Consider the following 15,127-nt stretch of genomic DNA (forward strand, 5'->3'; position numbering starts at 1 on the left):
AGTGAGCTGAGATCCGGCCACTGCATTCCAGCCTGGGCGACAGAGCAAGACTCCGTCTCAAAAAAACAAAACAAAACAAAACAAAACAAAACAAAACAAAAAAAAACAAAACAAAACAAAAAAAAACAAAAGCAGCCCCAAATCTTTTCTAACAAAAAGCAGCCTGAAAAATGGAACCGTAGACATAGATAAGCAAGCTGGAAGCTCGCATGAATAAATGCCAGCAGCTGTGCTAATAGAAAAGGAAAGCCAGGTATGTTCAACATGGAGGCTTTCTTTTCTTTTTTCTTTGTCACTACATGTACAGTGAAAAAGCAGGCAACATGGTGGTGGCCAGGTAGAGAACACATCTGCATAATAAAAGATTTGGATGGGGTAGCCAGCTTCTTTGCATGCTATGCAAATGGTGCATCTGGCCTGACCAATCTTTGGTGCCCTATGTAAATCAGACACCACCCCCTCAAGCTCATCTATAATACCTTCTGCATTTCACTATGCAAGTGGCAATCCATTTTCTCCAGGACCCCTCTCTGCACAGAGAGCTCTTCTCTTTCTTTGGCTTATTAAACTTCCATTCTTAACCTCACTCTGGTGTGTCTGTATCCTAGTTTTCCATGGCCATGGGACAGGGAACCTCAGGTGTTACCTCAGATGATGACACTGCTTCGGTATCAACACTGTTAAATAATTATATCAGAATCTTTTCAGGTAGGCATGCTCCACTAACATGTGTGCATGTGCATGTGTTTTCATTCCCTAGATAAATGAAGGTGCATCTCATATTAGGAGCAACAAATTCAGCTGAGGCTAACTTAGCAATAAATACTGATGTCAAAATATTCTGGCACTTTTGCTTCAGTGTGCAAACCCTACAGAACCCTTTCACATAATGGACACAGACACTGGTAGGGATGTTCACTGCACAACTGTTTGTAGTAGTGCAAACTGGTATCTTTGTAAAACTAGATCTATATATACTGACCTTGTTTCCACACCTTTATATGGAGTTGAAAGCATTGTATAATGGAACAGAATTCAAAAGGATAAGATAAACAAAGAAGTAGTATTTTTCAAGGCTGGGCGTGATGGCTCACACCTGTAATCCCAGCGCTTTGGGAGGCCAAGGTGGGCGGATCATGAGGTCAGGAGTTTGAGACCAGCCTGACCAAGATGGTGAAACCCCAACTCTACTAAAAATACAAAAATTAGCCAGGTGTGGTGGCGCACTCCTATAATTCCAGTAACTCAGGAGTCTGAGGCAGGAGAATTGCTTGAACCCGGGAAGCAGAGGTTGCAGTGAGCCGAGATTGCACCATTGCACTCCAGCCTGGGCAACAGAGCGAGACTCCATCTCAAAAAAAAAAGAAAAAAAAAATTTTTTTTTCAAAGATATTTTTATCGTTCCAAAGTAAACCCCACATACGTCTTGTGGAGGCTAAAATAACTCTATCTTGGATGCTAACCCATGTGAAAGCAAAGTAAATGTGGCCTGTGAAGAACTCTGTGCTTCTATATTTGAGTACTTGTGGATGAACTGTAACCTAGCTTAATAGGTAGACATTGAAAACCTAACTTAGTAGTATGCATGTGTAACAGTAGCTAAGTCTTGGACAATTCCAGTGGCCATACTTCAACCATTCATACAATGCTGAGTGTTCAAATAAGGCATACACCAAGCTGTAACCAATCCAGCCATCTGTACCTCACTTCCAATTTCTGTATGTCAGAAATTGTCAGGTTGTACCTTTATATTTATTTATTTATTTTGAGACGGAGTCTCACTCTGTCACCAGGCTGGAGTGCAGTGGCATGATCTCAACTCACTGCAACCTCTGCCCAGCAGGTTCAAGTGATTCTTCTGCCTTAACCTTCTGAGTAGCTGGGACTACAGGCATGCGCCACCACGCCCAGCTAATTTTTGTATTTTTAGTAGAGACGGACTTTCACCATGTTGGCCAGGCTGGTCTCGATATCCTGACCTCGTGATCCGCCACCTTGGCCTCCAAAAGTGCTGGGATTACAGGCGTGAGCCACCGTGCCCGGCCAAGTTGTACCTTTTACTAAAGAACTTTGCATTACAGGAGTTGACCTAAAGGCTTGAGGTTTCTACATATTGCTGGGGCAATTGGCCAAATGGATGACATGGTTCTCAGCTGAGCGTGCCTGCTGCTGCCACAAGTCTGTCTCAGTGTGTCCCTTTGAGAGGGTCCCATTCTGCAAGCAGAGCCTGGCAGATCTTGTCCCACCTTTGCAAAATGTTCGATATGTCAGGCTGACCCAGATTCAGAGGTTGTTGCTCCCTGTGCTCAGGTTCAGGCTGCGAATGGCTCTTGAACTGTGGTACTCCCGAGCCCGTGTGTTCTTTGTGATTCTGGTGTTCTTCTTGGTATTGGAGCCAGAAGGGAGTCAGAGTATCTAAGTCCTTTTTCAGAATTGGCAGTGTCAGGACGTGATTCGGAAGTATCAGAGGCTGATGAGAGTTATCTACTTCCTGCACAGCCTGTGTGGGCTGCATGATCACGACATTTGGTCCTTGGGTCACATGGACCCTGAAGGAATCCCAAGGCGCCTGGGTTGAAGGAAGAACATGTAGAAGAGTTTGGTGCCCGCTGGAAGAAGTTGAGGAAGAAAAATAATGAGAGCTGTCTGTGAGGCTGAACAGGTTGACTGGATGCCACCCAACAGTTGTATCTGGTCTCTCGTTTGGGTCATCTACCAATAAATTTACTGGCTCCCTTCTGCAATTCTTGGGGTACAGAGATCTTTGTTTCTGAAACCACATCTAAGTGAGAAAAAGGGAGACATGACATCATAAGATATAAGCAATTGTAACTCTGCATCACATGCACTGTAAAACAAAGGAGCTATTAACCTAAGGACAAATCACAGGGTGATTTTATAGAGAGAGTTGGCTCTCTGAATCCATGGGTTCTGTCTATACACCCTGATTCAACCAACCATGGATTGAAAATATTTGGAAGAAAACCCAAATAAAAACCAATGCAACAATAAAATAATACAAAGAAAAATTCAGTATAACAACTATTCACATCGCATTTACATTGTATTAGGTAGTACAGGTAATTTACAGAGGTTTTAAAGTACACGAGATGTGCACAGGTTATATTCAAATGCGACACCATTTTATATGAGGAACTTGAGCATCCTTGGAGTTTAGTATTCAGGGGAAGGTCCTGGAACCAATCCCTCATGGATACTAAGGGACGACTGTATATGAAATCATGTATATATATGTTTATTATTATTTATTTTTATTACTTTTGTTTATTTTTCTTTTTTATGTGAATTTGAGAAAAAGAAAATCTTATACATTTTATATGTGAAATTAACTCCAGTCCATGTGTTCATGTGTGCATGTGTGTGTGTGTAATGTGTATGTTTGTATATACACAAACACAAATACATATTCTGAGGTTATAACACAGTCAGCAATTAAGTACAGGTGAGTTGAATCTCTGAGTGGAAAGGCACGTGTTCTCGAATTCTCCCTCTAATTGCAACAATGGATAAGCAAAAAAGATCTCTTGACCAGGCTGACATTTTTTTCCTCTTCATGGATGTGTGCATAAGAATTGATAGTTTGGCCGGGCGCAGTGGCTCAAGCCTGTAATCCCAGCACTTTGGGAGGCCGAGACGGGCGGATCACGAGGTCAGGAGATCGAGACCATCCTGGCTAACACGGTGAAACCCCGTCTCTATTAAGAAATACAAAAAACTAGCCGGGCGAGGTGGCGGGCGCTTGTAGTCCCAGCTACTCGGGAGGCTGAGGCCAGAGAATGGCGTAAACCCGGGAGGCGGAGCTTGCAGTGAGCTGAGATCCGGCCACTGCACTCCAGCCTGGGTGACAGAGCGAGACTCCGTCTCAAAAAAAAAAAAAAAAAAAAAAAAAAAAGAATTGATAGTTTGTGTGCATGTGTATTCATCTGATTAATGACTAACAAACACAAATAAATGTATTTGAGAGTTTGTGTGTCATAAACCCATGACTGTGCCTCCTAAGTCATGAGCACTTAACATATGCTAAATCACTATCCCCGTAACTTAGGTAAAAGAAAATACTCTGTGGGGGCCAATTTTGTTCCTCAACGGGAGAACATTTGACTATGTCTGTGAATTATTTGCTTGTCACAAACAGGGGAAGAGAAGGTGGGCAGGTGCTTTACTGGTATCTAGATGGTAGAGGCCAGGAATGCTGACCAATATTCTACCATGCACAGGGTGGCCCCTCACAAGAAAGAATTATCTGAGCTAAAATGACAACACTCTCAAGGTTGTAGAAAATCTAACAATGTTCTCAAAATGGGTAGTTTCTGCTAGTGATTCCAAATCCGTGCATAGCAATTTGATTTGAAAATTCTTCCTTGACAAAAATGGGACTTGCAATGCCAGACATTTACCATCCCTCGTCATTGCCCTTGATGACTTTGATAACCCAAGACAGCTCGAAGTTTTTCAGTAACACCTTCAGGGGGCAGTATCACAGGCAGGATATAGTCGGGGTCACAGACATGGAACTTACTTGAATTCTTGATTCCTGCAGGCCTGTTTGTTCAGTCAGTTTTTTCCTGGTAGCAATATCAGGGAATGGGTTCCTCTCAAAGGCTTGCACTAGTTTGTTTTTTTGAGTCCACGTGATGAATGTCTGTTTTTGCCGGGCTTCTTTTGGTAAGTATTCTAAAGGAGAACATAGAAGCTGTTAGGGGAATTTTCATATTCAAACCAGAAAAACAAACCCATGAAGATAATGCTGGCCATATTTGCTCTCTCTGAATCCCCAAGGTGGCAGAAGAGGAGGTCATTGCTCTGCAGCAGGACCAAAAAGCCCAGAGCTAGGCTGGGCCCAGTGGCTCATGCCTGTAGTCCTGCACTTTGGGAGGCCAAGGTGAGCGGATCACTTGAGGTCAGGAGTTCAAGGCCAGCCTGGCCAACTGATGAAACCCTGTCTCTACTAAAAATACAAAAAATTAGCTGGGCATGGTGGCGCACCTCTGTAGTTCCAGCTACTTGGGAGGCTGAGGCAGGAGAATCACTTGAATCCGGCAGGCAGAGGTTGCAGTGAGCTGAGATCACGCCACTGCACTTCAGGCAACAGAGTGAGACTCCGTCTCAAAACAAAATACAAAAATAAAAAATAAAAAAATAAAAAGCCCCGAGCTTGCTTGTGAAGAACCTGCCTGTCTCATTCAATTGTGGGAGGCCGCTCTGCCTATGGAGTGGCCATTCTTTTGTTCATTTACTTCTCTAATAAACTTGCTTTCACCTGAAAAAAAATTGTACTCTCAATGGGACCCACTGAGCATTCTTACCATGAGTCAGATGCTGGGACTGGTCATGCCCCTGGGTTTGATCTTTTTCTGAGAAGCATGTATAATCTAGTTTTCTCTGTTTTACTCTGTAGTTTTTAAACCAAACCTAAGTAGGAGAAGAAGATGTGACAGTCATGCAACTCAGGCTATGTCATTCCAAATATCAATTCAATTGAACAAAACTGATTTGACTACCTGTCGCTGGAATAATACCCACAAGAGAAAGGCAATGCATTGTCCTGGGAATGATGCTACTATTGGCATACGATTCAGGGTCACACATGAATCTCCCTTCAAATCAAAGGAGCCTTTCTTTAATGGTCATTTTTTGTGGCATCCAAAGTAAATTTGTTTGATTTAGGAGACCCTATGAGGTCTCTCAAAGGATTGCACTCTCTCTCTCTCTCTTCCTCCTAGCAGGATTTCAGTTTCTGAATATCTTTTCTTGACCCTCATCACTTCTTCACAGGAAATACCATTTCATAACATACAATACATATGGAATTAATTGCAGAAAAATTTCTTTAAATAGGAGAGCAGAATTAGCCATAGTAAAGAGCTAGGCTAACACTCATCCGTATTTCCTCTTAGTCATTTTTATCCCAGGGTTAACAATAGATGAGGAGACTTCTAGGGAGCCACACACCTCATTTTGTCACTCTCGTCCCTAACAAAACCAATTGAACTCTTTGCTTGTTTCCTCATTATTAGAGTCAGAATTGCAATATATTTTCTAATGATTTCTAAGTGTTATTATTTTGATAATTAGATATTCTTAAGAACATTTAGCGTCTTAATGACAACCAATATCCAATAAACCACTCTTATATCATAGGCATTGTGCTAAAGCTGGCGTCCTGAACCCTGTTAGGAACCGGGTGGCCCAGCAGGAGGTGAGTGGAGGGCCAGCGAGCATTACCTACCTGAGCTTCACCTCCTGTCAGATCAGCTGCTGTGTTAGATTGTCACAGGAGCACAAACCCTACTGTGAACTGTGCATTTGAGGGATCCAGGTTGTGAGCTCCTTATGAGAATCTAACTAATAGCTAATGCCTGATGATCGGCGGTGGAACAGTTTCATCCCGAAACCATTACCCACCCCTCCTTGTCTGTGGAAATACTGTCTTCCACAAAACCAGTCTGTGGTAAAAAAGTTGGTGAACGTTATGTTAAAAGGTTTTATCTCTTCTCTAAATTAATGAATCAGAATAGTTTTAGTTAAGAAATCTTAAGTACAGATGGAAACTGGAAACAAGTGAATAAAGTATAAACACTATAGCAGAGGCAACCTCTATCTACATCATTTCCTGAACTTGCCATTTTCACCATCATTCCAAGTGGGCCCAGTACCTCAAAGCCAATTACCAGTATTCCCATAGAATGTACTTTTGTTACTGGGACTTGAGTAATCCCTGCCTCCCACATCCAGTATAGATACATGAAGAGACAAGTAAAATTCTTCTCTCCTATATCCTCTCAGACTGAGATTCTTATAGCCAATGGCTTGTTGGAGACTGTACATTTGATGCAAAACCCAGAACTCATTATTTTCCTCTAAAAACACAATTTCACTTGGTCTTCATTGGTTTAAATACCATTTTCACTGATAGAATTATATTATTTACAGGGATCCCTTTTTCTTTCTTTCTTTCTTTGAGACAAAGTCTTGCTATGTTGCCCAGGTTGGAGTGCAGTGGCTATTCACAGGCACGATCCCACTACTGATGAGCATGAGTGTTGATCTGCTTTGTTTCTGACCTGGACTGACTCACTCCTCCTTAGGCACCCTGGCGGTCCCCAGCTCTTGGGACATTACCATATTGATGCCAAACTTACTGCAGACATCCAATCCACATACTGCAGACACCCAATCTGCATAACACAAGCACACTATAGCACAGAATGTCTGGGCTCAAGCGATTCTCCTGCCTCAACCTCCTAAGTGGCTGGGAGTACAGGTGCACACCACCATGCCAGGAATCAAAGATATCTTCTTTTTTTTGGTAGACATTGTCTCGCTCTGTCTCCCAGGCTGAAGTGCAGTGGTGCAATCACAGCTTACTGCAGCCTCTACCTCCTGAGCTCAAATGATCCTTCCACCTAAGCTCCCCCGAGTAGCTGGGACTGCAGGTGTGGACCAACACACCCAGCAAATTAAAATACATTTTTTGGAGAGATGTTGTTTTATGTTGTCCAGGCTGGTCTTAAACTCCTGGCTTCAAGTGATCTTCCAATTTCGGCCTCTGAAAGTGTTGGGATTACAGGTGTGGGTCACCCTACCCAGTCCAGGTATCTCTCTGATAACTGAAGAGGTTTAACTTAGCTTCATTTTATATCAGCTATTATATTTAAAATAATTCAGTATGGAATTTTATTTCAAACATTGTGTGTATGAATCGCATTTAAGACATTAAATTAAAAAATAGTCTGAGACTTGGGAATGCACATGCATTCTTACCCCAGTTTCCTTGTAATTACATATGAATAATCTATCTGAATATTCCAATACTAAAATATAGGACATAATTCTCATGGTGATTTCATTTCCTATATTCTCTAAATCTCAAAATATGACTTAATTACCTATTGGCAGAGACTGAGCCACTATATTCTCCTTCCCCATTAGTGAATACAAATGATATTTCCACCTTTGGTAAAATTCATAAACAGCATCCTTGTTTTTATTTGTTTTCTTTCCTTTTCTTTTCTTTTTTTTTTTTTTGAGACGAAGTCTGGCTCTGTCACCCAGCCTGGAGTGCAGTGGCGCAATCTGGACTCACTGCAAGCTCGGCCTCCCAGGTTCATGTGATTCTCCTGCCTCAGCCTCCTGAGTAACTGGGACTACAGGTGCCTGCCACCACGCCCGGGTAATTTTTTTTTTTTTTGTATTTTTAGTGGAGACGGGGTTTCACTGTGCTAGCCAGAATGGTCTCGATCTCCTGACCTCATGAGGCCCCACCTCGGCCTCCCAAAGTGCTGGTACTACAGGCATGAGCCACCGTGCCTGGCCTTTTTATTTGTTTTCTAATTTTGTGTAACAGGAAAACGTTTCTTAGCAAAATACCTGATATAAGGGAACTGGCAAAAGTGCTGGGCCTAGTCTTTCTCTTTACCGTGGTTCTGACAGATAATGAAGTAGAAATCTAATGCCCACCTGAATATTAGACTCTGGAACCCCAATTTCTTTGGCCAGTTGTTCTCTGGCAGCTTTATCAGGGAAAGGGTCATGTTGAAACCATGATTGGAGGATATCCTTTTGACTCTGGTTATACTGAATTCTGTTTCTCCAGAATTCTTTTTGAAGTATGCCTGATGAACAAAAAAGGGGAAGAATAGCATGAAGAATATATTTATAGGTTTAAATCTGTGGTTTAGTTTAATTAATTTATTTTGAGACAGAGTCTAACTCTGTTGCCCAGATTGGAGTGCAGTGGTGCAGTCTCAGGTCAATGCAACCTCCACTCCTCGGGTCAAGCAATTTTTATGCCTCAGTGTCTGGAGTAGCTGGGACTACAGGTATGCACCACTGTGCCTGGCTATTTTTTTTTCTTTGTAGAGATGAGATCTCATCATCTTGCCAGGCTGGCCTCGAACTCCTGGGTTCAATTGATCCTCCTGTCCTGGCCTCCCCATTTTGTTAATTATTATTATTATTATTATTATTATTATTATTATTTTTTTTTTTTTTGTGAGACAGAGTCTCGATCTGTCACCCAGGCTGGATTGCAGTGGTACCATCTCAGCTCACTGCAAGCTCTGTCTCCCAGGTTCACACCATTCTCCCGCCTCAGCCTCCTGAGTAGCTGGGGCGCCACCACACCTGGCTAATTTTTTGTATTTTTAGTAGAGACAGGGTTTCACTGTGTTAGCCAGGATGGTCTCGATCTCCTGACCTCATGATCTGCCTGCCTTGGCCTCCTAAAGTGCTGGGATTACAGGCTTGAGCCACCGCGCCTGTTCTATTATTACTCTGTATTTTTGCTTTTTTTTATGGCTAAAGTCATGCTAAATTGGGTACATAGACATTTAAATATATATATTAGAAAACGATAATTAATGGCCTAAGTTTCCAAAGAGAGAACTTACACAGAAAATGTACAAAATTACCAAAAGAGGAAGCAGTAGGGCGGAGGAAAATTAATAAAAATCAATGAAAAAAGTGAAACTCATGGAACAATTGAAAAGGTGAAATAAGACACACAGGAACTGGTACTTTTAATGAAAAAGAATATATCTCAAAAAAATTCAGTAGGCTGCATTAGACAGTTCATACATTCTTCCCTCCACATAAACTGTCAACTTTAAAACTTTAGGTAGATGACCCTTGTGTGGGACTCATGGCTGCCATCTTACATTTGAAATTCAAGAGTCCAACTTCAAAGCACCCATGGCTGTTCTAACACAATTTATCAGCTAAAAACAGCTGCTGCTCTACCAGTCTGTACCTCGAATCATGTTTGTGCTGTGAACTTTGACAAACTCTGAAAAATAAGCAAGGCATGTAGCAATCCCAAAGAACAGAGAAAAAGCTGATGGGAACTTACCACCTGAAGTACTGTCCAAATTCATCTTGGGTAGAAAACCTGGACTCCACGGAGATCAGCGAGTAATTGAGCAGCTCCCAAAGACAGGCTTTATATAGGATCAGGGTTACCCGACCCTTTCTTAAATACCTTTCAATTTAATCCCCTCATTAAATATTTAACACCTGTAGAAAGAAACTTGAAGTAACTAGATTAAGCGGAAGTACAGATTCTACTTGATGATTTTGTCTTTTTCATAATACCTTTCTAAATATGACTCTTGTTTAATTATTTCAGTTTGGCCATAGTAGTTTCCACATTATAAGAATGTTCTTACCTTACTTTGTATTTTTTGTTTTCCTCGCCTCTTCTGAAACTCGTGTCTTTTTATCATTGCGATGGTGCTGTCTACGTGTCAACTTGGCTGCTCTACACTTCCTATTTTTTCAATAAAACACGAATCTAGGCATTGCTGTGAAGGTATTTTGTAGATGTGATTGGGTTATATAATCAGTTGGCTTTCAGTAAATGAGATTATCCTGGATAATCTGGGTGGGTTATTTTCAATCAGTTAAAGAGCAAAGCTGAGGTTGCCCTGGGGGGTGGAGGTGGTGGGAATCACATCTGGCTGGGTGTGGTGACTCAAGCCTGGAAACCCAACACTTTGGGAGGCTGAGGCAGGAGGATCGCTTGAGCCCAGGAGTTAAAATTCAGTCTGGGAAACACAGGAAGACCTTATTTTATTTATGTAAAAATTAAAAAAAGTTCTATAAGTGCTCAGCTGCTTCATCTGCTGTTTCAGGAGTTTCCACCTGCTTTTCTGAAGGGCCTGCCCTACAGAATTTATTCTGCCCACCCAGCCCCTAGAATTATGGAAGTGAGTTTTGTATTGCTATGGCCTGAATGTTTATGTAGCCTCAAAATTCATATGTCAAAATCTTCACCACCAAGGTAATGGTATTAGGAGGTGGGGCCTTTGGGTAGTGACTAAGTCATGAGGGTGGAGTCCTCATGAAGGGATTAGTGTCTTCATCAAAGAGAGCAGAGAGGGGGAGGGAGAGAGGGAGATCCCTGTGATCCTTCTGCCATGTGAGGTTAGAGTGAGAAAATGACTTTCTACTAGGATGTGAGTCCTCACCAGACACCTAACCTGATTGTACTTCCCAGTCTCCAGAACTGTGAGAAATAAATTTCTGTTGTTGATAAGCTAACCAATCTATGGTATTTTGTTATAGCAGCCTGAATGGACTAAGGCATATATATGGCTTTATATATATATGTACAAGTGTGTATGTGTATAGACGTATATGTACCTATATAATATAAATACACACAGGCACACACACATATATATAGTTCACTAGTTCACTATTAGATTTGACCTCAGAACATTACTGATTGTTTCTCTGATTGAAACCTGAGTGATACAGATGTTGGTGTGCCCAAAATCATATTTACTGTCACGTGCGTCCGTGTGAAGAGACCACCAAACAGGCTTTGTGTGAGCAACATGGCTGTTTATTTCACCTGGGTGCAGGTGGGCTGAGTCCGAAAAGAGAGTCAGCAAAGGGTGGTGGGATTATCATTAATTCTTACAGGTTTTGGGATAGGCTGTGGAGTTAGGAGCAATGTTTAGCGGGCAGGGGGTGGATCTCACAAAGTACATTCTCAAGGGTGGGGAGAATTACAAAGAACCTTCTTAAGGGTGTGGGAGATTACAAAGAACCTTCTTAAGGGTGGGGAAGATTACAAAGTACATTGATCAGTTAGGGTGGGGCAGAAACAAATCACAATGGTGGAATGTCATCCGTTAAGGCTATTTTCACTTCTTTTGTGAATCTTCAGTTCTTTCACGCCATCTGGATGTATACGTGCAGGTCACAGGGGATATGATGGCTTAGCATGGGCTCAGAGGCCTGAAATTTACTGCTTTCTTTTGCATTAAATGAATAGTTTCTAATATAGCATTATTTTTCTTTTTTAGAGACAAGGCTTGGCTCTCTCGCTAGAGCCTCAAACTCCTGGGCTCAAGCGATCCCCCTGCCTTGGCCTCTGAAAGTGCTGGGATTATAGGCATTAGCCACGATGTCTGGTCAACATTTTCTTTTTCTTTTCATTTTTTTTTTTTCCAAGATGAAATCTGGCCCTGTGACTCAGGCTGGAGTGCCATGGCTCAGTCTCTGCCCACTGCAATTCCCATCTCCCAGGTTCAAGCGACTTTCCAGCCTCAGCCTCCTGAGTAGCTGGGATTACAGACTTGTGCCATCACACCTGGCTAATTTTTGTATTTTTAATAGAGATGGGGTTTCACCATTATGGCCAGGCTGGTCTCGAACTCCTGGCCTCAGATGATACATCCGCTTTGGCCTCCCAAAGTGTTGGGATTACAGGCATGAGCCACCGCGCCCAGCCTGGTCAACATTTTTATTAATGATTTTTTGCTGTATAGTTTGAGTGTTTAAAAGGGCTTTTGGCCAGGCCAAGGTATAGGGATTAAAGGCCTGAGCCACTGTGCACAGCCTTTTGCAGAATTATAATAAGAATAATCTAATATGGTAGACTTCATCTTACTTTTTTTTTTTTTTTTTTTTTTTTTTTTGAGATGGAGTCTCGCTCTGCCGCCCAGGCTGGAGTGCAGTGACTGGATCTCAGCTCACTGCAAGCTCCGCCTCCCGGGTTCACGCCATTCTCCTGCCTCAGCCTCCTGAGTAGCTGGGACTACAGGCGCCCGCCACCTCGCCCGGCTAGTTTTTCGTATTTTTCAGTAGAGACGGGGTTTCACCGTGTTAGCCAGGATGGTCTCGATCTCCTGACCTCGTGATCCGCCCGTCTCGGCCTCCCAAAGTGCTGGGATTACAGGCTTGAGCCACCGCGCCCGGCCGACTTCATCCTACTTCTAACCTGACAGCGCCCCCCCCCTTTTTTTTTTTAATCTTATTCTAACACAGAGTTCTCATAGATAACTATGAGAAATATTTAGTTTATAATTAAACATGAGGCAAGAAAAACTGAGCCCTTCCACTCCTTGCCCCCACCAATTCGGAGGTTAAAGCAACATTCATAAGACAAGGTTAAAATTATGGCAGGGACTTAAACTTTTCTTTTTTTTTTTTTTGAGACGGAGTCTCGCTGTGTCGCCCGGGCTGGAGTGCAGTGGCCGGATCTCAGCTCACTGCAAGCTCCGCCTCCCGGGTTCACGCCATTCTCCTGCCTCATCCTCCCGAGTAGCTGGGACTACCGGCGCCCGCCATCTCGCCCGGCTAGTTTTTTGTATTTTTTAGTAGAGACGGGGTTTCATCGTGTTAGCCAGGATGGTCTCGATCTCCTGACCTCGTGATCCACCCGTCTCGGCCTCCCAAAGTGCTGGGATTACAGGCTTGAGCCACCGCGCCCGGCGACTTAAACTTTTCTAAAAAATAGGCATAGTTAACCAATAACCTGCCTTCGATCAGGGTGTTTTTCTATAGGTTGTTGAGTACTCCAGAGTCACGTAGCCAGGAGTTACAAAATTTATAACTTCCCCAGCTACCCCTAAAAATAACATCGCGAATGTAAAACTCAGAGAATGAGTGTGTGAGATAGTTTTCAGATTTGGCACTTTAGTAGATCAAAAGCCCCTCCTGGTCCGTGAGGCCCCCTCCCAGAAACTAGCTCAGCTGCATGAAGACAGTTTTACATACCCCTGTGATTTCATAAATTGTTTCTCAGCACCCTGCTTGCCAAAATATCCTAAAAAAGCCCTAGCCTCCGAATTATCAGAGAGATGGGTTTGAGAAGTTTCTCCTTGTTCTCACCTGGCTGGCCCTGTGATGATTAACCTCTTTCTTTCTTTTTTTCTTTTTTTTTTTTTTTTTGAGGTGGAGTCTCACCCCGTTACCCAGGCTGGAGTGCAGTGGCCGGATCTCGGCTCACTGCACGCTCCGCCTCCTGGGTTCACGCCATTCTCCTGCCTCAGCCTCCTGAGTAGCTGAGACTACAGGCGCCCGCCACCGCGCCCGGCTGATTTTTTGTATTTTTAGTAGAGACGGGGTTTCACCGTGTTAGCCAGGATGGTCTCCATCTCCTGACCTCGTGATCCACCCGCCTCGGCCTCCCAAAGTGTAGGGATTACAGGCGTGAGCCACTGCGCCCATCCTGATTAACCTCTTTCTTTGCTGTAATACCAGTTGTTCTCAGGACATCTGGCTTTCTGAGCAGCAGACAAGATAAACCCAACTGGCTATTACAATTTTACCTTAATTACCTCTTTGAAGGCCCTCACATTTGAAGGTACTAGGGGTTTGGACTTCAACATATGAATCATATGAATGCGGGGGTTGGCCAGAATTCAGGCCATGACGGCCCTCCAAGGGTTAAATCTTGATTTTGACCCCTGAGTCCCCATTTCTGTCTCCTAAGGCTTCAGTGCGCACGTGACCAGGACTGGAACATGCCTTGCCAGATCTGGGACCGCATCCTTGAGGCTTCCCCACCCTGGGTTTTTAGGCACTGGAAGTCTGAGGAGGACACAAGTGAAAGTGGCTTGTTGGGGGCCCTGGGCCTTCCTGTGAGCAGTTGTCTTTGTGGAGGAAAATGGGATCGTGCTGCATGCAAGCCTGCAACACGACCCGCTCTTAACTAAGTCCTTGCTTAGCCTGAGTCCCAGGGCCTCAGGAATCCTTTGTGCAGTGACAGGGCCTTCCTGAAACGTGCAGATGTCTTTTCACAGAGGCCCTCAGTGACTAGGGGATGTGGGTACCCACTGGCAGGAGCCGGGACACCTGAGCTGTCTAGGAGAGGCCCAGGAATCTAACCAGACAGGCCCCCTGGCCCTCAGCAGCCCCCACTGCCCCAGAAAGTCATGCTCACAAAGACCACTGAGGTCTTTCCCACAGACCCTGGTTGTTTGAGAGGACAAACGTCTGGCAAACAAATCAAGAACAGACATAGAAAGTCCAAATATGAAACATTACAAACAGTACACTGCTACATATGCCCTAGGAATGAAAAAGAGGATGTTGGGGTGATTTTATAATAAATTTGAAGATTTCGATGAAATGGATATATTCTTAGAAAAATTCAACTTCCCGGCTGGGTGCGGTGGCTCACATCTGTAATCCCACAACTTTGGGAGGCCAAGGTGGGCGGATCACGAAGTCGGGAGATCGAGACCATCCTGGCTAACATGGAGAAACCCCATCTCTACTAAAAATACAAAAAAATTAGCTGGGTGTGGTGGGGGGGCGCCTGTAGTCCCAGCTACTTGGGAGGCTGAGACAGGAGAATGGCATGAACCCA

General features: G+C 43.5%; 1 protein-coding gene across 1 annotated transcript; it reads right to left on the bottom strand.

Moving 5' to 3' along the window:
- Window positions 1-2,149: 2,149 nt before the first annotated feature.
- LOC105491256 (double homeobox B) lies at window positions 2,150-4,695 on the bottom strand. The gene is made up of 2 exons (XM_011757464.3): window positions 4,541-4,695; window positions 2,150-2,782 (listed from the first exon to the last, which is right to left on the bottom strand). The coding sequence occupies exon 2, from the start codon at window positions 2,780-2,782 to the stop codon at window positions 2,186-2,188; it is 597 nt and encodes a 198-aa protein (XP_011755766.3). The 5' UTR covers window positions 4,541-4,695; the 3' UTR covers window positions 2,150-2,185.
- Window positions 4,696-15,127: the final 10,432 nt, after the last annotated feature.

Source organism: Macaca nemestrina, chromosome 18 (assembly GCF_043159975.1).
Source record: "Macaca nemestrina isolate mMacNem1 chromosome 18, mMacNem.hap1, whole genome shotgun sequence".
NCBI lineage: Eukaryota > Metazoa > Chordata > Mammalia > Primates > Cercopithecidae > Macaca > Macaca nemestrina.